The 22949-nt window shown below is 41.1% G+C and overlaps 1 protein-coding gene across 3 annotated transcripts in view; it reads left to right on the top strand.

The window, feature by feature from the left end:
• The window catches only part of trappc9 (trafficking protein particle complex 9), a 308135-nt gene that overhangs the window by 17959 nt on the left and 267227 nt on the right, over window positions 1-22949 (top strand). For all 3 annotated transcript variants that reach the window (XM_034131111.1, XM_034131108.1, XM_034131110.1), the window contains 3 exons: window positions 1567-1783; window positions 10180-10323; window positions 20355-20481. In XM_034131111.1, the coding sequence (XP_033987002.1) occupies window positions 1567-1783; window positions 10180-10323; window positions 20355-20481 (488 nt within the window). The remainder of the gene's footprint in view (window positions 1-1566; window positions 1784-10179; window positions 10324-20354; window positions 20482-22949) is intronic.

Raw genomic sequence — 22949 nt, 5'->3', positions numbered from 1 at the left:
AATGTTAGTTTTGTTCACAATTTGTTTAGTTAGTTTACCTTATTTTGTTCTCCAAAAGAACCGATGAGAGTACCGTTAAAAGACCGGATCGATAAGCGGTATCGATAAAAGTAGTAGTACCGTTAAAACCTTAACGATACCCATCCCTAGTCAGAGCCACTGATGCCAGTTTGTTTTTTAGCTGTGCATTTGTAATTTGAGCTCAATCTAGTGAACACATTCTTAATTATCCTCCATGTACTTAGCAGGATGTCTCGACAAATAATGATGTTTGGATGATTAAAGATCACCCCCAGATATGTTTGAAGATGCATAAAAACACTCTGCTCTGAATAATAATCTGACATGCATTTCCTCCAAAAATACATCTACTAATTTCCCCCTCATTTAAAAAAAAAAATCCAGAATCTATGAATATGCAAAAGATGTTTCTTATTCTCTGAACAGTCTTTTCTCAGTGTATGTACACTTGAGTAATGTGCATTTTAGACAACAATTGGCTATCAAACTTATTGCGATGTTATTAAATCAAGCTTATATTTCGACTACTTTACTATATGGTGAGCAGCAGAGGTGAGAAGTAACAAAGTAGAAGTCCTTAAGTATTTATATTTCTGACGACTTTTTACTTTTACTCCCTACCTTTCAACTCAAATGTCTGTGCTTTCTACTTCTTACATTTTCAAAACAGGCTTTGTTACTTTCGTTTGAATGCATGTGAGGTGAATTATCAATCATTACTTTTTACTGTGAGTCCATTTCAGAGACTGTACTTTTACTTAAAGGTCCCATGTCATGGCCATTTCTACTGATCATATTTCCATTGTTGAGGTCTACTAGAATAAATGTATATTGTGCAATTTTCCAAAATCAAAAACACATCTTGTTGGAGCTCCTACCCCCCCCATCCCTGTGAGCCCAGTGTGCTCTGATTGGTCGGGACGTCCGCTCCTCGCCGCTGCTGCGAGGAGCGGACAGGTTTCCGGGTCGGCGATACAGCGAGAACAAGCGAAACTCATCCTGAGCACACACACACTCACAGCCGAAGTAGAAACAATAAGTGTGGCTTGATATTGAGTAAGAAAAAGGTTTCTAACGCTGTGAGAATGGGTCTGCAGAGAGCATTTCTCCACCATCCCAACTCGTCTATTACCAGCGTTCAGGGAGCTCTATGCAAGTCAATGGGACTCCCTGTTAGTTAGCCAAGGGATCCTGGTGTGTGAGGTGCTCTGCTGATTGGTCCATTTGGGCCAATCCGGTCATTTGTTGTTGATGTGGGTGTTCACACGTCGCAGAACCCAGGAAGCAAATAATGGAAAATGAGAAATGTCCAACGAGGCGTTCTGGGGCAGCATAGACAGGTCTTTTCTGTGTTAGAGTTTTATTCGCTACAGGGTGTACTTTGAGGGTTTGTGACTCTGCAGACCGTTTACATGCATACAAACCTTCATGACACACAAGGGGACGGGTCATAACCGGAAAAGCATGACATGGGCCCTTTAAGTAAAAAGTTGAATCAGTACTTCTACCAAAGTTCTACTTTTAAAGTTGCCTCCATCTCTGCAGCTATCAGAGGAGGAGAAGATCCAGCGCTACAGCATCCTGTCGGAGCTCTACGAACTCATCGGCTTTCATCGCAAGTCTGCTTTCTTTAAGCGCGTGGCGGCCATGCAGTGTGTGGCCCCCACCATCCCAGAGCCCGGCTGGAGGGCCTGCTACAAGCTGCTGCTGGAGACCCTGCCCGGATACAGCCTGTCCCTGGACCCCAAGGACTTCAGCAAAGGTACAACACTTGATCATATCGCTTCTTTATTATGTGAAAGTCTGGAGATAACAGGTTTTTTTATGAATGGAAATGTTTCGTCTCGTGGCTGTTCAGCTTGTTGCATGTGGTCTATTTCAGGACTGCATCCAACAATTACTTTGATCATGGATTCTATTTTTGATTCAACGTCAGATACAAACATATTTCAGCAAAGGTAAAACCCTTGATTATATCGCTTCGTTATTATGTGAAAATCTAGAGATAATGGGTGTGTTTTGAACGTTTTTCTTTGTTTATAATTGACTTTTTATTGGCATTTAGTGTCAAACATTGTCACAGCATTATTGTACATTCCATCTTTACATGAATGACATAAATCTGTTCATATTTCTTTTCAGCAATATACACGTGATGACACAAAAAACACAGATGAGAAAATTAAATGAAACAACAGTGAACACTTATGCTGCGTTCACACTGGACGCGATGCAATGTTTGGGGGCGGCGCGATTACATGTAAAGTCAATGCAGAGATGCGGACAGACGCGAATTCGCTCCGACGGCGCGCATGAAGCGGTGGACGCGGCGCGATTGAGGCGATTGAACGGTGCCGCGTTAAACGCGAGAGTTCAATTTTTTCAACTCGAGCGTCAAATTCACGTGACGCGTTCTCGCGGAAGCCAATCAGCGGTGAGGATCTCAGCCGCCGTCACTGACGTTCAACCACACAACATCAGCCGTTAGCTGTTAGCTGTTAGCACACAGAGCTCACAGCTCCTCATATCTGTTCAGAAACTAGACAAAAGTTAAACAAGTACAAACCACAGACTGTCTGTGCCATGGCGAATACAGTCGCTGGTTTATTTCTGTCTGTAGGCCGTTGTTCTGAGTGTGGAATGAGCATATACAACGTTAGCTTAGCCTGGTCGACCCGATCTCCATTCAGAAAACAAGCATTTTAAAAGGTTTTTCGCCTGCCGTCTTGCCGATTAGAGCGAAGCGAATATTCACATCGCGTCCGGTGTGAACGCAGCATTAGGCAGTAGACATTTCTTTACAGCAGAGTTATGGATCTGTGAAAACAAATTGCAGGCCTATAGGGCTTTACAAAGTGAGTCCACTTCTCCCAGTTTGTAGTAAATTGCTCCAATTTATGATTAACAAATGCTGTTATCTTTCCCATATTGTAAATATCCATTGAGATGTCCGTCCATCCATTTAGAGTCAGGCTATCCTTCGATAACCATTTCCTGGTTAATGCCTTTTTAGCGGCGACCAGCAGAATGTTCAATAAGTATTTGTCCAAACATGTCTGTGGCAAATTCCCAAACTATAAAATCTTGATGTAATGAACCTTTTTCACATGGAAACGTTTCATCTCGTGTCAGTTCAGCATGTTGCATGTCGTCTATTTGCAGACTGCTACTAACAATTACTTTGATACTTTGCATAAGGCGACTTTTCAAAACTTACATGAAAGCATGAATCGTGGTCCCTTGGCTCAGACAGTGTAGAAGTGTAGGATAATGCATGCAGAGGGTTATTGTTTTTTTTACACTGTATTCCCATTTGATTGGATGAAATGTCCTGTACTTGTTAATATCAGAACACTCTTTTACTACAAGTCAATTCATTTAAATAGACCATGTTTTAACACAAAAAGTTAGACTAAGTGTATCCATTTTTGTGGATTCTCCCTCATATAATAAGTTCACTATTTTTAGTCTAAGACTTTTTGCAAAATGTCTGCTTAGAAGCGGATAAATGATTCTGCTGCACAGCAACAATGGCATAGTATGTGATCAATAAGTTACAAAGCATAGAGATGTCCCGCCCCTTAGCCTATCACGTACAATGTGTTGGAGCGCTAGCCAATAGGTGTGTTTATATAGTGATGTCACTATGTTAGGGAAGTAAACTAAGGAGTCCAATGGAGGTGTTTCAGGCACGGAGAGAGAAGCTTCCTCTGGAGGGAGCACAGGGATTATAGCAGACAATTGACACACTACTAATTCATGCTATCTTTGAGCATTTTAAAGAACATTTTAATGAACATTTTAATTATCCAGAATTTTGTACATTGTTGATATTGTTAATAGTGATTGATATACTATTTTTCATTTTAATTTAATTTTTAATTGTTAACTCTTTTCCACTTTTAAGTATCTGTATTTTAATGTTGAGCACACTGGTCCTGTAACAAAATAATTTCCCAATTTGTGATTAATTAAGTATCTACCTGTCTGTCTGTCTGTCTGTCTGTCTGTCTGTCTGTCTGTCTGTCTGTCTGTCTGTCTGTCTGACCGACTGAAAGGGAAACCCCAAAAAGCACAATAAGACCCCTTTAGGTGTGTCACGGGGTCAGGTAGTGCTGATTTCATATCAATAAAAAGCAATAAGTCTCATTTAATCTATATTTTTCAGAATGTGAAAGTCTCTTGCATGATCCATAGTGTGTGAGGGGCAGCGGTGTAAAGACATATTTAAGAAATGAATGGCTTCGCTCTCTTGCATTCGAGCCACCACTTTGCTTCAGGAGAGGCTGAGATGTGACCCCGTCTTTTGTGCACTTTTCGGTGAGGTCCTCCATGATAAGCCTCTCAGTTCTGCAGACTGTTGACCCTTTACTCAGAGCAGCCACTCAATGGCGTCCGCCCTCAACACAAAGACGGAGCTCGCGGCGCAGAGAGACACTCGGGGTTATCCATATTTTCTCATCCGATAGAGAGGATTCTCCTTAATGTCTGGCCTTGTTCCTTTTTATAAACTGTGAACAGAAACACCCTGCAGATTGTTGGAGGTCAAATGTTTTACACTTGACTCTGAAAGTGTGTTTTTTAGCTGGTTTTTAAGGATACTTAACACCAAAGCATGTATCTATTGATGCCCGAGGCCATACATGTGGAGCAGCAGGATTTATTTCCTCTTTATGATGCAGTAGGAGAAAACTACTTGAACTACAGTAGCCATATAATCTGATCCAAACGGTATCTATTCATTCCTTTATCCTAACATATCTTTATCAGATTCAAAATCTAAAACCTTGATTTTCCCCTTTAATATTTCTTTATGTTTGGACTCCACACGCTCTGAGTTTACTCTGTGCTTTCAGGGTCATTTGTCATGCATTTACACATGTTTAATGTATTTCCACTGGGCAACAATGGACTTCTCGACCTCTACAACCAACATATTACTCCTTATCACAAGGCTTTACTTTGTTAAAGATAGGGTAGGTAAGAATGGAGAAACCAGCTTGAGATCGCTAGAATTTGAAAATACACAACCGGAACAAATCTGCCTCTTCCTTATCGAGCCCCTCCTCCAACACACACGAACGCGCACATGACCAATGAGGGCACCAGATAAGTTTGTGCACAGATGGAAGGCTGACAGGCAGGTAGGCCATCCAGTTATTTTAGCCGGGCCGGCTCAGATGATTGGTCGTGCTTTTTACAGTACTACAGCTTCCACAGATGATATTTATTTATGGATTTATTGTCAAAGCACTTCAGATATTCATTGCTATCTGGATGTTCAGAGCATTCCATGGAATATAACAAGTGTTTCTGAAGTGAATTACCTACCCTACCTTTAACTGGAAAACGGTCACATCTTGTGGTAAATATTTAGACAATTCCCTCTCTCTGTGATTCTCTGTTTTAGAAATATGGCAGACTTAAAGGTTTGATTAATGGCGCCGCACTTTGTTCATTTAAGGAACCATTTTCTTTGACACATTTGAATGTTTTTTTTCTAGAAGGCCTACGTGGGATTTACAGATACAGGAGAGAACATAATTTAGATTAGACTTAGAAAAATGGATCAATCCTAAACAATTGCCTCTCAGGACTTGATCATCAATAAAAAGGAATAGTTAACTTTGATAACACAGCAACCACTTTGCATATTTGTTATCCTACATTACATTATTTAATATAACTGTTTTATAACGTAAGGGGCAAATGAGTGCCTGACATGGTTGGAAATGTTTAGTTGGAATCAAATTAACTATTTCAATCATTTCGTCGTTAGCCATTTTAAGATTACATTTTGAGATGAGACGGCAGTATTTTTCCCTATTTCTTTGATAGTCGATATTACAGACCAAGTTTGCTTATAATTGTATATATAATCAATTGAACGTAAGTGGATGAAAAGGAAAAGCACGATTCCAGAGAAGTTTAAGCGCTGTAACATTAATAATCCACCCCGATATATCCACTGTAACATCCAATCCAACATCCAATCCCCCCTGAGGCGGGTTCCACTCTGATTCCCCGCAGCGCTGATGGGAAAGCGGAGGATGATGGTTGGGAGTGTTTCAGCATCAGGTGGGAGTTTATCAAGCAATAAGCTGGTGAGGAAAGTTCAAGTGGGGAAAAAATGGGCGTCAATGGTGCATTCCAACAAGGCTGCTGTTCCCTGAGATGCTGTGGAACAAATGGCTTTTTAAGTGGCTCACAGGCCATTTCCCACTGCTGCCCACACACTGTCTTTCTCGTGCTTAGACCCCTTTCTTTTCTCCACTGATGTGTTGCAGATACACACATTTTAATTTATTTTTATTTGTGAAAATGTACATTATGAGGACATTTATATCACTGTCTTGCAATCAACTTTAATCCAACTTCTAAATGTCTCCAATTTACATTATCCTCTATGCCAGTGGTTCTCCACTGGTCCGGCCTCGGGACCCACTTTTTCCTTAGTCAATAGATCGCGACCCGAAATTTTGAACCACTCAAATCTATTCAACAAAAAATGGTGCAGTAATATATATATATGCTTTTCAGCATACATTATTAATGAAAGTGAAGTACAGTGCATTTATCCCTTATATCCCTTCACAGAACTAAAGTATGCTTTTAAATAAGGTTTAATGAGATGATGGAATCAAAGCTGAACTGTGTCACACAAAAAGGCACACATGCTGAAAACCCAACCCCAGCAGGGGGTCTGGGGGGATTCTCCCCCAGGAGATTTTTAGAAATACTAACATATAAACTACGCATTCTGGTACACTCTGAGAAGAAAATAAATAGATGTATTACCACCCGACATATTAATAATATTTTATGCCATTGTTTGTTTTTCACTTTGTTCTGACAGCTTGCTGCTCCTCACAGAGAGAAGAGTAAAGAGGAGAGAGTCTGTGACTTACTTTAAATTGTGGGTAAGGGTAGATAGCTCCCATTGTTCTGTGACCTCTGACCTGTCAGTCATCAAACCGGGGGTCATATTTCATTATGTGTTCATTTGTATCTGAAGTTGTACCCATGGATGTATAAAGAATAGTTCTACCGCAAAGTTATTCTCCGTGGGGACTTCCGGCAACAATCTTGATTCTGATTGGCCAGAAGACTCGAAAAAACATCAGCAGAGATGTTTTATTGAGAAGATGATCACTACGTGACAGAAGTTTTCAAAACCGTTTATGGTCTCCGGTACTTCCAGTCCAACGCCTGCTGCATGCACAGCGTTAGAAAATCGGGCCTTCAAAATAAAAGTTTGACTTTTTTCCCCCAAAAAAAAAATAAAGGAATATTTTTGTTTTCGCGGCCCACCAGTTGAGAACCACTGCTCTATGCATTGTTAATTTATTTTGAATATACTAAGTCAATAATTCGTTAGTGCTATGTTTTAATTATCTTCATTTCTTTTTCTAAATTATCTTTTTTTTTTACTTTTGCAAGAAAAATAAACATTGATTTCAGACTTGAGGCATGCAATAACGCAGCTCTCTTTGTCTTGTTTTATTCATGCATATACAATAACATAACTTAGACTAAATAGACCACCTAGAACACATTTCTGACGAGTAACCCCCCCCCCCCCTAGTGTCAAATATCTGAAATGTGACATCACATTGGGCTTTAATGGTAAAATAACTCTTATTTATAACTTCATTAACGAGGATGATTTTTTGGTTTAAATTAGTTTTTACATTCTTTGAATTGAAGAATAAGAATATATTAACTAAATATAATTGAATCAGCTAAATTAACTGAGCAGATCATAATAATATTTCTAATTGTGCATATATGTCACTTTGGGTTTACTGTGAAAGTTTAGGGTTAAAGTCCCGATGTGACATCAGTGTCACAGCGATATTTATCTCATTTGTTTCATATCAATTTGATCATGATTTCCACAACAGGTTCAATGAAATAAAGGACATGTTATGTAAGCATTTTAATTCTTCAATGGCTTGAATTTTACCTTTAGCGACAACAACAAAAAGCTTTTTGGCTAGCTGTGTTAGTCTGGCACATGGACATCTTGGACACGTTGTCATGGGAACACAAAATCACATGACCTGGCCCAGGACCCAGCAGACTGTTCAGGGTGTGTCACTTAGGGACTTCATGAGAATAAGGAACTTTCCAGAACATTTAAAGTTCATGTGAAACCCGTGTAAAGATTAGACTTAGAAAATAGATAACACTTCTTAAACGATTGTCACTTTCCTCTCAGGAATGAATCATCAATTCAAAGTAAAGAAAAAAGGAATAGGTACATTTGATAACACAGCAAAAACTTTACATATTGTTCCTGGATAATTGACATGTTCATTACCAAGGAGAATAGTGAAATCCCCCGGTTTTATCCGAGGTACAGCCCTCTTTGATTCAGGTTTTTCATGACAGTGGTGCTGCTCGACTGTGTCAGCACGCTCATTATCTCGGCCGCGTGTTAAATGCATCGCCTGACACCTCCAGGTCAGCTCAGAGAGTACCACAAATGAAGTCTTTTTTTTGTGTTTAGAGTGCAGGAGACATCCTCACAGTGTCCTTTTGGATTACTGTTCTCCAGATAAGCGGGCAGTTTTGGCAGACAGGTGGAAGTCGGCTATTTTTAGACTGCTTAGTGGGTGCAACAACGACAGAAACGCTTATAAAAAATGAATTGCATTTTGAGAAGTCAGGATGAATAATGAGCATGGTAGAACATGCTGATAAGTGAAAAGCATCACGGGCAGGATTGGATGTTATTGGAAATGGTATTTAAACTGAGGAAACATCAGAGTGTTTACCAAATATCCTCCCCTCCTCCCTCCGGCCTCCTCGGCACATCTTTCCTTTAGTTTTCTTTCCCACTTAGTGAGTCAACAGTCGACAGCTGGGAGTGGAGCAGAGCATCTCGTAGGGCCTTATGTAACAGTTGGTGTCAGGCTAGAATGCTATTAAGATGTCTTATGGAGCTCTGCAGAGCAAACAACAGAGACTAAGTTAGCACCACGCGGGACCACATGTGACAGACGAGGAGGTAGTTCAATTCAAGAGATGACTCCAATAAAAGGTCTTCAGTTTTATCAAGTTATTTGTGAATTGCCTAAAAAAAAAAGACTTGTATTGGTTTGTTGCGGACTTGTTGCCCCTTCCCATTGGAGAGGAATTATAAGAAGTCATTGTACAGGTGTAAAGGTCTGATGACTAAGCTATTTGTTTTACTAAAAGTGGATAATATTGTTTTATCACCCAGCCCTAGTTGTAGTTTTGTCTCTCATATTGGATTTTTAATGTTTCACCAAATCTTTTTTTTTAAAGTGGACCTATCATGCTATATTTGAATAATATAGTGTAGGACCATACCTATATAAGGCATATTTATACTTTTTTTTTTTTCAAAATACCAAACAGATCATGCATTTTAGCCATGCCTCATTTTGCTCAATTTGACAATAACTAGATCTGTTTTAGCAAGGGCTGATTCAGTGAGAACAGCACCATCTACAGGCCTGGCATATGTACTACAGCGTCTCCAGCGCTTTAGAACGGCAATGGCCGTGGCTGTCTCCTCCTGATTGGTGGAGTTGGCCCAATAGCCGTAGCGCCACCGTCCTGACGTCAGGACAGTGTTCAAATCTGGATCAGTTTTTATCAGATCCGTTGCAGCCCCTTTTTTAGAGATTTGGGTATGGAGGAAAATAGAGAGGGTTGTGTTTTCTGACACTTGGTGAGTTCCCTGGAACACCGGGGACACATATTCATGTAGAAAAGACGTACACAAGTGCATTTTGCATGATAGGTCCCCTTTAAATTAGATGATTACAGAAATAAACTTTGATCCAACCGAGTGTCGACAACCTATACAAATGTTCTGCATTCTCAAAACTGTGCAGCTGGAATAAGCAATGTTTTGGCGTTTTTACTTCACTTTTGTTATACTCACTAACAATCATTAGTTGATGAACAAGTACATAATACATTTGAAATCATTCAGAAAATGATTGAATACAAATATTAATTTTTGCGACATTTAACACAGAGACAATATCCTGCTATGGTTTGTATCACAAGTGTATATTATTGTCTCCCAGATACCACTGATCTCAGGACAGCTGTGTAACCTTAAATGTCAGCCATGGTCCTTTTTTTAAATGTGATTTCCTCTCGTCTCTCCTCTCTCAGGAACCCACTGCGGCTGGGCGGCTGTTCAGATGCGCCTCCTCCATGAGCTGGTGTACGCGTCCCGTCGCATGGGGAACCCCGGCCTCTCTGTGCGCCATCTCTCCTTCCTGCTGCAGACCATGCTGGACTTCCTGTCAGATCAAGGTCAGCTCACAATAAGGTCAAGCAGGGATGATATATGTGTTAAAGCTGAGCTGGAAGTTAGCAATCCAACGGGCTTTCTCCTTTGAGTTTTGAATATTACGATAGGATAGGATAATACTTGAATGGTCAGATCAAATCTGAAATTTGACTTGCATGAAAAACAAACGACAAACATTTAACATAACATCACAATCACAATGATCCTTTAGCGTGCATCTGATCTGGATTTACTGAGAGGATCGACTGGAGCACAAAGGATGCTTCAGTCTGACTTTGATATCTGTGTGAAAGCTGACCTGGAAGTTAGCAATCCAATGGGCTTTCTCCTTTTGGTTTTTGAATATTGTCCGAGATCTGCTGCTAACACACGTATGGTACTGACATGTTTTTATCTTCCCCCACATATTACACCACTTGTATCATAGTTGAAGATTGAATGCAGTTGCCAGGTAAGGCTATAACTGCTTCATGTCCCCAGCGCTAAGCTAAAGGTGGCTAGGTCAGCTCACAAAGCAGTGGTGCAGGGATACGATAATACTTTAATGGTCAGGTCAAGTCTGAAATGTGACTTGCATCACAGCAGCTCCATGTGTAACATCAACATAGACAAATATCAATATGGGCTTTCTCTTTTGGGTTTTGGAATATAATATCTGCTGCTAACACACATTTATGATGCTGACATTTTTAATCTGCAAGATCATCTCCACATATTAAAACCACTTGTATTGTAGTTGAAGATTAAATGCAATCGCCAGGTTAGGCTACAACTCCTTCATGTCACCACCGCTAAGCTAAAGGCGGCTACTGTAAAACAAAACGTTAAAATCTCTTCAGTTATGTCTCAACAACAGACCTTTTTTTAACCGTCTTACCATAAATGCGTACAAAAAACTATAGACTTCGAGGCAATGGAACCCCAAAGTGCTAAAATGCTAACCCATTTCCAGGTTTTAGGACTCATTCCTGCACCACTACATTAGTCTTAAAGGCTGCAGTATTACACTTTTTTTCCCCACTGTAGTATTTTAACCCTGCGAGGTGCTTCTAGCCTTCTAGCAACGGCCAACCTGTCCTTTGGTGATTATGGCATTATACCTTGTTCTTAATAATATGTGATGTACTTCAAAGCCAGTCTTTTCTTGGCTGGAGTGCAACATTGTGCTCTGACCAGAAGTCCTGTGCAGCCTGGAGATAGGGTTTCTATTTGAAGATGTGTGTGTGTGTGTGTGTGTGTGTGTGTGTGTGTGTGTGTGTGTGTGTGTGTGTGTGTGTGTGTGTGTGTGTGTGTGTGTGTGTGTGTGTGTGTGTGTGTGTTGTGGTGTGTGTGTGTGTGTGTGTGTGTGTGTGTGTGTGTGTGTGTGTGTGTGTGTGTGTGTGTGTGTGTGTGTGTGTGTGTGTGTGTGTGTGTGTGTGTGTGTGTGTGTGTGTGTGTGTGTGTGTGTGTGTGTGTGTGTGTGTGTGGTGTGTGTGTGTGTGTGTGTGTGTGTGTGTGTGTGTGTGTGTGTGTGTGTGTGTGCTGTGTGTGTGTGTGTGTGTGTGTGTGTGTGTGTGTGTGTGTGTGTGTGTGTGTGTGTGTGTGTGTGTGTGTGTGTGTGTGTGTGTGTGTGTGTGGTGTGTGTGTGTGTGTGTGTGTGTGTGTGTGTGTGTGTGTGTGTGTGTGTGTGTGTGTGTGTGTGTGTGTGTGTGTGTGTGTGTGTGTGGCAAGCCTGAATTATTTGTATAAGGGTTTTAAAAAAAAAAAGTTATATAAATAAAATGACTACAAATAATAACATGTATAAATCCCCAGCCAATTGACACAAAGTGATTGTTATGTGGTTTTAGGCCAAAAATACAATGTATAATACACTCAGGAAAAGTGCATCTGATTAAATGTACCCAAGGTGAAATATAACAAGTATTATTAAGCTTTAAAAAAATGAATATCTTCTTATTTTAACAACATAACTGTGACCCTCGTCATCAAATAGTACTTCATAGAGCATTTTCCCTGATAATGATATTTGTCTTGATAAGAGGGATCGTGTCAAAACAAGTGCCATAAAAGAGAGTGTAATTGAAAGGGAGATGATTACAAGAGCCTGAGATATCGTCTCTTTGAAAACACCACATACTGTAATGTCCTCTCCTTGCCCACAGGAGCCATGTCTTTGAACAGTTCTCTTTATGAAAGGCCGCTCGAAGGCTGGATGTACCTTGTTAGTGTGTGTGGTATCTTGCAAACATAAATCAATGTGTATATACTGTATATATTGAATCTGTGTCGGTTACAGGGATTTAATGAGGTGAACTGTCCCTAACCACCAATTAGTGATCCTCTGGAGTCTAAAACCACCTCAAATCAAACTTTACCAACATTCTTAGGAATAAAAAGCGATGTTTTTAAAGCACAGTTCCAATAACAAGTGAAATTGTTGCCTAATTTGTCTTCTCAAAGTAGAACATTGATGTGGTTGTTTAGGGGTTGCAGACTTGCAGAAGTACTACCAAGGGCAGATAAAGTTATTTTATTGATTTACATAAACTCACATTGATCCCTATTTTTTTCTGCAATGCTATAAAACTTATTTTAAAAGACTCCTATAACCAAATATACTACTTTTGTTCACCAAAATGCACCACCTAACTCTGCAGTACCTCCCGTTTGAAACACAAACAATGCACTGTTAAGCAGGAAGGAGTGTTAATGTGTCAGGTGAAGTCAACATGTCGTGACAGTGCCTGCAACACTTCAGTGAACTCACACAAATAGAGATGGATCCGTTTGATATTGCTTTCTTTTTTAAATAGTTCACGTCATACCAGAAGGATTAAGATCATCCTATGAGTTGCTCAGTTTCCAGTCTACAAGGACTATTGTTATTACTTTTTCTTGAAAGCAGCCAGAAGTCTTTAAATTATTCATAAAACTTTTGATAAGTCTGTTTGTGGTGTCAGAAGTTTTCATTTCACCATAACATTTGATAAATCCTTCCCCACTGTCATTAAAGGTATTTGAAGCTCACCTCTTCTCAGTAGTGTCAATAAAAACACCTCCTTCTCAGCAGGGGCCCTTGAATGTTCTGCTGGGGTTACACACACACACTCACTCACTCACTCACTCACTCACTCACTCACACACTCACACTCACACTCACACTCACACTCATACACTCAGGCCCCGGCTCCACGAGGACAAATACGGCAAAACGCATCGGAGTAACGCAAATGCAACCGCAAAAAAGCTTCCGCCCACACGCAATATACACCGGATTGTGTCAAGCTCCACAAGACGGCTCCGTTTACATCCAAACGCTGGAAAAGCTGCAGTACATATGCCGAACCTGTACGTGGCGCTGTAACTTCCTCCACAAAAGCAGCAACTTCCTCCACAAAAGCAGCGAAGAAGAATGGTTGTCATGGCTGCACTTCTGTTTTTTCTCCGCGGTGGGGGCCGAGGGAACCGGGCAGAGTTTTTCGCCGGTCAACGTGTGTTAACGTTTAAATCTTCATGCTTCCTCATGCAGCAGCTGATCCAGTAAGTAAACCCGACAGTAAAAATAAACATATTTATAACTAGTTTAGTTTGAGAGGTAATTAAAATAGCTAAGGGTGATGATCTGACTTGAAGTGTGTGTTTTGCTCCGGCTGCATCACAGCGGCAGGAGCTGCGTGTCTCCGTCCTGTCAGATTAGACTTCACTCGCGTTTATGTCCATATCGAGAGAAAGATAAATAATCTGAATTCAGTGTGCAGTGTACTTTAGCGGGGGTGAGCAGCAGAGGTGGGGAGAGGCGGGGCTATGAAACGCATGACCGTATAGGCGACCCCACGGCCCCGTTGGACCCCCCAGAGCGCTCCGTTCCCAGATCTATCCACCTTTGGACCCGTTGTCGTTTGCGGGGTCTGTTTCTACGTTTCTGTTACGGCGTCGTCGAGCTTAAAGGGCTATACGCATGAGAAATATGCGGATTCAACCCGTTTTCGTCCTCGTGGAGCCTAGGCCTCATACTCACACTCACACTCACACTCACACTCACATACTGCATGCAGCACAGGCAGTATGAGAAAAATAAAGAGCTTTTTGAACATTAAAGCATGGAGACATGTCCCAGTAGAGACACTAAACACGGATATGAACCTGAAGAATAATGTCCTTGGTAACTTATTGACCACATACTTTCCAATTGTAGCCGTGCAGCAGACACAAACAGACGCATTTCATAAGCATAGTAATGCTGTTGAGTTTCTTTCAACTCTTGATTTGATTCAAAATGTGAATGCTGAATATTAACATATTTCCTTACCTGGACAGTGTGTTCCAGCTGTCAAAATAATAATGTGCTTTGTTGTGTTTGTCTGGGCAGGGATCTCAGTGAAAAGCAGGTAAAAACAAGTCAAAAAAATGTTTCCCGTTGAGTTTACCTAACAGACAAAGGAGGGTTGGAGAAATGTTGTTGCTTTTTGGGATAAGTGCAATTGGACACACAACAAACACTGTAGCTAAAGCCCGGCTTACGCCTGACATGCTCACAATGTCTGGGGAAATAACCAGCAAGAAGTCACAATTTGTAAGCCTATAAGTATAGTAAAGGCGAACAAACCACCCTAACTTTTTTTTATACTGCTGCGAGTCTATTTCAATGGCTTTGTTGGACCCTGAAGATGTCGTGGTGACATTTTATACGTGTTGCTGAATGGTTGATATCGCTCCGTCACGACCTGCCTTCATCAGCATTCGTTATTCAGCACGCATGAATGGTCTAAAAGAGACATTTTTTTGTTAGTATTGTATGCTGCTCCTGGCAAACACGCTTAATATGAACAGAACATTCAAACAGGTCCCTGCTTTTGTCCCCGAGTGGCCCCGATCAGACGGCTGCTGTGAACACTCAGACATGGCAAACAAGGGGGAAAAATGGACAAATAAGCCATCAATCATAACAAGCAGTGAGCCAAGAGGACAACTGAGCTATCGCCCATTTATCTCTTGCTATTTTATTCCCAATGCGCTTTTTTCACCGATTCCTTCTTCCATCTCGATCTCACTTTATAAATTATTTGTACCTTAATTTGAACTATACTCCTCTGACTGTACTTAACATGGCTCTTTGGCTCCTAGTCTATATTAAAGGGCCCATGTCATGCTTTCCCGGTTATCACCCGTCCCCTTGTGTTATGAAGGTTTTTATGAATGTAAACGGTGTGCAGAGTCACAAACCCTCAAAGTACACCCTGTAGCGAGTAAAACTCTAACACAGAAAATACCTCCCCAAAACGCCTCGTTGGAGATACGTCACTGCCCATTTGATTCTTCCATTTCGTTCCGGGTACGGCATGATGTCATGCCGTACCCGGAACGAAATGGACCAATCCGTGGAGCCGTTACGTTACGTCCGCGGAGCCGTTACGTTAAGCCCCCGCTGATTGGTCCAAATTGACCAATCCACGGACTTCCTCACACACACATCTGTGTGCAGGCAGCTCAGCTGATTTCTCCTCCCTGGCTGCAGGCTGATAACAGACAGTTGGGATCGCGGTGATATTCTCTCTGCGGACCCATTCTCTCTGCGGACCCATTCTCTCTGCGGACCCATTCTCTCTGCGGACCCATTCTCTCTGCAGACCCATGCTCTCTGCGGACCCATTCTCTCTGCGGACCCATGCTCTCTGCGGACCCATTCTCTCTGCGGACCCATTCTCTCTGCGGACCCATTCTCTCTGCGGACCCATTCTCTCTGCGGACCCATTCTCTCTGCGGACCCATTCTCTCTGCGGACCCATTCTCTCTGCGGACCCATGCTCTCTGCGGACCCATTCTCACTGCGGACCCATTCTCACTGCGGACCCATTCTCTCTGCGGACCCATTCTCTCTGCGGACCCATTCTCTCTGCGGACCCATTCTCTCTGCAGACCCATTCTCTCTGCAGACCCATTCTCTCTGCAGACCCATTCTCTCTGCAGACCCATTCTCTCTGCAGACCCATTCTCTCTGCAGACCCATTCTCTCTGCAGACCCATTCTCTCTGCAGACCCATTCTCTCTGCAGACCCATTCTCTCTGCAGACCCATTCTCACAGCGTTTATCAACCTTTTTCTTACTCAATATCAAGCCACACTTATTGTTTTTACTTCGGCTGTGACTTTGTGTGTGCTCAGGATGAGTTTGGCTGTGTTTCGCTATGTATCCTAAACAAGGAAACAACACCTCCACGGAGCTCAGCGCGATTCACAACGTCCCGACCAATCAGAGCACACTGTGCTCACAGGGAGGGTGGGGGCTGGAGCTATTGGAGCTACAACGAGCCGTTAAAGGCAGAGAGGGAAATTCAGTGAATACACGTAGTTTACAGAGATGCTGTTTGAGAAAGCAATGTGAGTTTGGAGAGATGCTGTATGAGAAACCAATGTGAGTTTGGAGAGATGCTGTTTGAGAAACCAATGTGAGTTTGGAGAAATGCACAATATAAATCTATTCTAGTAGACCTCAACAATGGAGTTATGATCAGTGGAAATGGCCATGACATGGGCCCTTTAACTTGTAAACATAACAACACATTTGTTTGGACCGTTTGGAAGCTATCACTTTTGTCCGTTTTAAAACAGGCATCTCCTCATGTATAGACGGCATATATACTGTATATTAGGCTTACGGTGTATACACACAATTATTAAAACAAAAAAAGCTGGATATATGGCCTTGAGATTCATACCTCTTTTTATTTTCAGGGTTTTTGTTTTGTTCCAATGTTCTGTAAATGTATTTAATACTCATTAGAGAAGCATTGGTTCAAATGCTAAATCAAAAACAAGTCTAAAATGAATCTTTAGTAGAGTCTTGTGATTGCAACCCGCTGTTATCTTGTTCTTCAAATGTTGATTCATTTAATTTATTCACAAACTGTTTAAACATACAGGAACTATCATAAGACACAATGTAGATGTGTAAATGGGAAGCATGAAATAGGGGCCCAGACCCTACACACAAATTATTTACATTATATCCAATCCAACTTTATTTATAAAGCACTTTAAAACCTCCAGACCAAAGTGCTGTACAGAGAGATATATACAATCACACAGCTCAGCTCACAAAACATAACAATAAGTATAAAATCACATAAAAGATACGAACACAAAACCAGAATAAACGTAACAATTACAAAATAAAAATAAAAACATAAAAAACAACCATATAGTACAAACATCAGACCACTGAAAGCAAATAAAAGCAACAATCTACTTGGTTCTGAATGCTAAGGAGAAGAGGTGGGTTTTAAGACGGGATTTAAAAACAGACCGTGTGGGAGCCTGTCTGATTAGCAAGGGCAGGTCGTTCCACAGTTTAGGTGCGGCAGCAGAGAAAGCACGGTCCCCTCTGCGCTTAGACTTTGTTTTTGGCACCCTCAGGAGCAACTGATCAGCTGACCTGAGAGTGCGAGTGGGCGTGTAGCTGTGTAAGAGAGGTAGGGCGGGGCCAGGCCATTGAGGGCTTTAAAAGTAAATAAAATAGTTTTAAAATGAATCCTCGAATGAACGGGCAGCCAGTGGAGTGAAGATAAAATGGGGGAATGTGCTCACGTGTGCCAGTTAGGAGCCGGGCTGCTGCATTTTGCACCATCTGCAGGCGAGCAAGGGAGGACGCACTTATCCCAATATATAGTGCATTACAATAATCCAAGCGGGAGGTGACGAAGGCATGGATTACGGTTTCAAAAAGGTCACTATTTATAAAAGGCTTTATTTTGGCTTGCTGCCTGATGTGGAAGAAGCTGTTTTTAACAACTGCCTTGATCTGGATGTCCAGCTTGAGTTCAGGGTCCATCTTTATCCCAAGATTTGTGATGCTAGGCCTGGTGGAGTGGCCCAAGGATACTACGAACATGTCTTGAAATGGAAACAGTGAATGTATTATACAGAAACATTTACATGCTAAAAACTCCTAACACTAACCAAATAACCCGAAACTACTAAATGGTCCCAAAACATTACATTCAGTATCGTTAACGTTGGTTTGAAATGGGTCATATATCATAGACCAGGAAACATAATGGTACAAATGAATACAGTAAGATCTTAAGAAGTACCAAGACATTTAGTGTATTCAAAGTGTCAGTTTCCCCTTTCCAGTAGTGTGTTACATAGGTTTTGGTGCATGTCAATGGTCTGCAAAGGTTCAAATCTCTCCCACACACTGAATTATGCAATAACGATATAATGTACAATTCCGTGGAGAAAACTTCCCATTAATACAAAAAGGCAAGGCAAGTTTATTTATATAGCACATTTCAACACAATTCAAAGTGCTTTACAAAAATGAAAGGCATTGAAACATATTATAAAATGATATCTAAAAGCACTCATTTAAAAGCAAAGATACATGAATTAAAGTTACAGCGCAGTGTGAGATACACACATCTGAAATGTTAAGCTCTGACTTTCAATCAATGCTAACTGTTTTTAGCAGAAATAGTTTAATATCACCTCCCTTTCTTTCTACTTTCTTGTTTAACTTGTCCTTTAGTTATTTCAAGTGTTTCATGCTAAACCAACCCCCCTTTGGAACATTATAATCTGACCCCATGGTACCTTTTAGTTTTCGCCGAAACTATTCCCCTTATTTATTTTTAAATACACATAGTTAAGTTTACCTTGTCTTTCTAGGACTTTTTTGGTGTCCTCCGTGAACCAGGGTCTTGAAACCAAAACGGCACACGTAGGGGACTTCAACCGCCTACGAGGGGACTTTAACCCCAATAATGACTTTAACTTTGGGGGGACTCAACACAATTCAAAGTGCTTTACAAAAATAAAAGACATTAAGAAAATGGCATTTAAAAAGCAAAGATAATAAAAGTTACAGTGCAGTTTAAGATATGAACAGAGTTGTAACGCGTTACAAAGTAATGGTATGCCCATTATTTTGAGTTTGTCCGAAGAAAGGACAGGAATGTGACGGTGAGGTGCAAACTGTGTCCAGGCCAGAAGCTTTTATCCACTGCTGCAAACACAACGTCAAACCTCAACAAGCACCTGCAAAGACAACATGCTAACGTGAAGCTAATAGCTAAGGAGGACCTCCGAATCCAGAGTGAGGATGTCGAGCAAAGTAACACTGTAGGTGCGCCGCATTTGCGCTTCAGATGAGGCTCCCTCCGCAAAATGAAGCACCCTCCGCAGTCTGCGTGATCTGCCTGTAGGGAGGGGCGGCCCTGCGAGTAAAGTAACGAGTAAAGTAATGCCTTACTTTATGTAGAGAGTAACGAAGTAATGTAATATATTACTTTTTTTGAGTAACGACCCCATCTCTGGATATGAATATATCAATTAAAAGCAGCGGCAAAAAGAAAAGTCTTCAGCCTGGATTTAAAAGTAGTCTTCGTTGCAGCGGACCTGCAGGTTTCTGGGAGTTTGTTCCAGATATTTGGAGCATAATAACTGAACTTCTCCATGTTTAGTTCTGACTCTGGGGACAGAAAGCTGACCAGTCCCTGAAGACCTGAGAGATCTGGATGGTTCATCATTTAGCAGGAGATCAGAAATGTATTTTGGGCCTAAACCATTCAAAGCTTTATAAACCAGCAGCAGTATTTTGAAGTCTCTGACACTCAGGAAGCCAGTGTAAAGACTCGTAAGACTTCATAAGGTACTCTGAAAGAAGGTTATAGATCTGAATGAGACCTGGCGCTCTTTCTAAATGTCCTCCTCCCCTTGATCGACACTTGTGAAACTTGCAGAGCCGAAGCAAATTCTTCGGCTGGGTGAGCAGTAATGTTCGCTCAAAAGGTATCAACGGCACAATAAAACTCCCAATTGTACTTGACGGCTGGGGCTGGTTCTGCTGAGAGAGACACCTCACAGGTCATTAATGTCGGCTTCATTTATATCACACGCAAAGATGAACCTATCTGGGTGAGGAGAACTTTAACGAGGACTACGTTATATTGTAATTGCTGCTGCCTGATCTTTGGATGGTTGTATCTATAGACGTCTTTATGTACTCGAGCCAGTGCTAAATGATTCTCCTCCTGTACTTCTACGTTTATAGAGAAAAAAGAGGTGACCCAGAGTCTGGAGAACTACACCTCCAAGTGTCCGGGAGGGATGGAGGTCATCACGCTCCCTGACGGCCTGAAGCTCCCCCCCGTGCCCTTCACTAAGCTCCCCATCGTACGGTAAGACACAGCGGGGCTAAATGTTGCTTTCATGATCTGAATACTTCATTTATCCCAGGGGAAATTGGGTTTGAGGACAGATGATCCATTTAAGACTGGAAAAAAAACGTTAAATGCCCGATAAAATAAAATGTAAAACTCCCTCTCTGGCTTGTTACAAACCAGACATTACCTGTGCTGTAAGACGCCCTACGTGTGTGTGTGTGCACTCCATACTGAGCATATTATTAGTTTCCATTTTGGTGACGGGTGTTAAATTGAAAGCGGTGATGTAATCCAAATGTGAACAACTAAGGCTAAAAGGTGGACAGACCATGATGGTGCCTTTTCTTGAGTTTCTGGACTTCAAAATTACATTAAGAAATGTACGTTAAGATGCAGTTTTTTTCTACCGTAAAATGTAAAAACAATATTTTGATAAACATATATTAATGTTAACATGTGCACATTGTAACCCTAATCCTACACTATAGGTAAAAGACTACAGTAAATGTTCCTTATATAATCAGAACACTTTATTTATTTGGGTTTTAAGACGGTTGTAAAAGAAAAATGTAATGCAAATATTTATATAAACACAAGAAGTTCAAGTAAGAACGTACAATTAAATAATTCAGTATCAAATAATATTTAAATTTAACATTTATATAGCCCAATGTCATAAAACACTTTATGTGTGTCTCGGGTTCTTTACAGATCAACAAACATCGACAATAGCAGCTTTCACACCAAGTACTTTGCCGTACTTTGTTCCCAGCACTTAGTTCCCAGCATTTAGTTCCCAGCACTTAGTACCCAGCACTTAGTTCCCAGCACTTAGTTCCCAGCACTTAGTTCCCAGCACTTAGTTCCCAGCACTTAGTACCCAGCACTTAGTTCCCAGCACTTAGTACCCAGCACTTAGTACCCAGCACTTAGTACCCAGCACTTAGTTCCCAGCACTTAGTTCCCAGCACTTAGTGCCCAGCACTTAGTGCCCAGCACTTAGTGCCCAGCACTTAGTACCCCCATGGAACTAAGAGCCGATCACGTTCACACCGGAATAAGTTCCCTGAGGGAGGATTACGCAAATGAAGCCGCTGACGTCACTTCTTCGTCTTCTTCTGCTTTGGGTTTACTGGCAGGGCGCAAACCACTTCACGGTGTATACTGCCACCCGAAGTCCCCGGCCGGAAGACCCCGGAGTTGGGGAAGGCTTCAGTAGAAGCTGCTGGGACTCCCAGCAGCTTCTACTGAAGCCTTCCGAGTAAATCTCCAGAACGCCGACACCTCCTCATCTCCACCGCTCCCATGTTTTTTTTTGTGTTGCCATAAGTTATTCTCTCTCCGTTGGTGCGCGGGGCTAATGCTAATGCTAATAATGCTAATGCCAGCAAATACAATGGCGGCTTCAAAAAACCTTTCAGAGTTGTACGGGGCGTGGTTTGCAATTCGCCCAGCCAATCAGAAATTGGAACTTTTTTCTCCCCAGGATAGTCCCACCTCTCTAGCAGGCACTAAAATGAGGGTAAAAGTTCTCTGAACTAAGTTCTCTTTTTGGTGTGAACGCAAAATTCCAGGCACTATCGGAACTAAACGGGAAAAGTACTCTGGTGTGAAAGCGCCTAATGTAAAAACATGGCATACAATTACAAGATAGATGTAAAATACGAATAAAATACAATTTAAAAATACCATACAATTCAGGACACAGGACGACTTGAAAGAAGCCCTAAAAAATATATATATATTTGTATAAACCATAAAAAGGTACAGTAAAATGTCCAATTTAAAGAAAAAATGTATACAAATATAGGAATTGAACATAAGTGTGCACATTGTAACCCTAACCCTGTAATATATAACATGTACGATACATACAGGTGTGTATTAGTATTCATACGATTCCTAATTCTTGTCGAATGTTGGCTCAATTTTTTGTTTTGCTTTGTAAATATCATCTGAATAATAGGCTACATTTTGAAGTGATTATACCATTGATGCATAAAAGTGAGGCGGTTTGTCAGTAGTTGGCCATTACCGTTTAATTCTTGCATAAAAAAGCCTTCGATATATAATTTGGGGCTTTTAATGTCAATTGCTTCGAGAGGAGGCTTTCCACTAATCTTGTTTTATCACCACATTGATTTAAAAAAACACATTTTTTCCAATGGATTAATTCTCCTCTGAAATGGTTGAAAAACAAACATCTATTCCCAAGAGCAACACAAACAACCTTCCTCACTTTGTATGCAACATTTTGATGTTAAACCTGGCTAAATATGGGTAATAATTGAATATCTTGTTAAAACAAATAGAAAAGGGCAAATAGAAAGTTCGTCGGGGATCGTTTTTGTTGTGGATTTGGTGCTTTATTGAAATTATACAGCAGCTTTATTACAAAACGTGTCATCCCAACACCGGTTTTAACAGTGAAACATGCTTTTAATCCCAAAATGTATGACTTTATTCTGCTCATGCTGCAGTCA

The sequence above is a fragment of the Trematomus bernacchii genome, unplaced genomic scaffold (assembly GCF_902827165.1).
Source record: "Trematomus bernacchii unplaced genomic scaffold, fTreBer1.1, whole genome shotgun sequence".
NCBI classification, from domain to species: Eukaryota; Metazoa; Chordata; class Actinopteri; order Perciformes; family Nototheniidae; genus Trematomus; species Trematomus bernacchii.
This window is presented reverse-complemented; position numbering and strand designations above follow the sequence as displayed.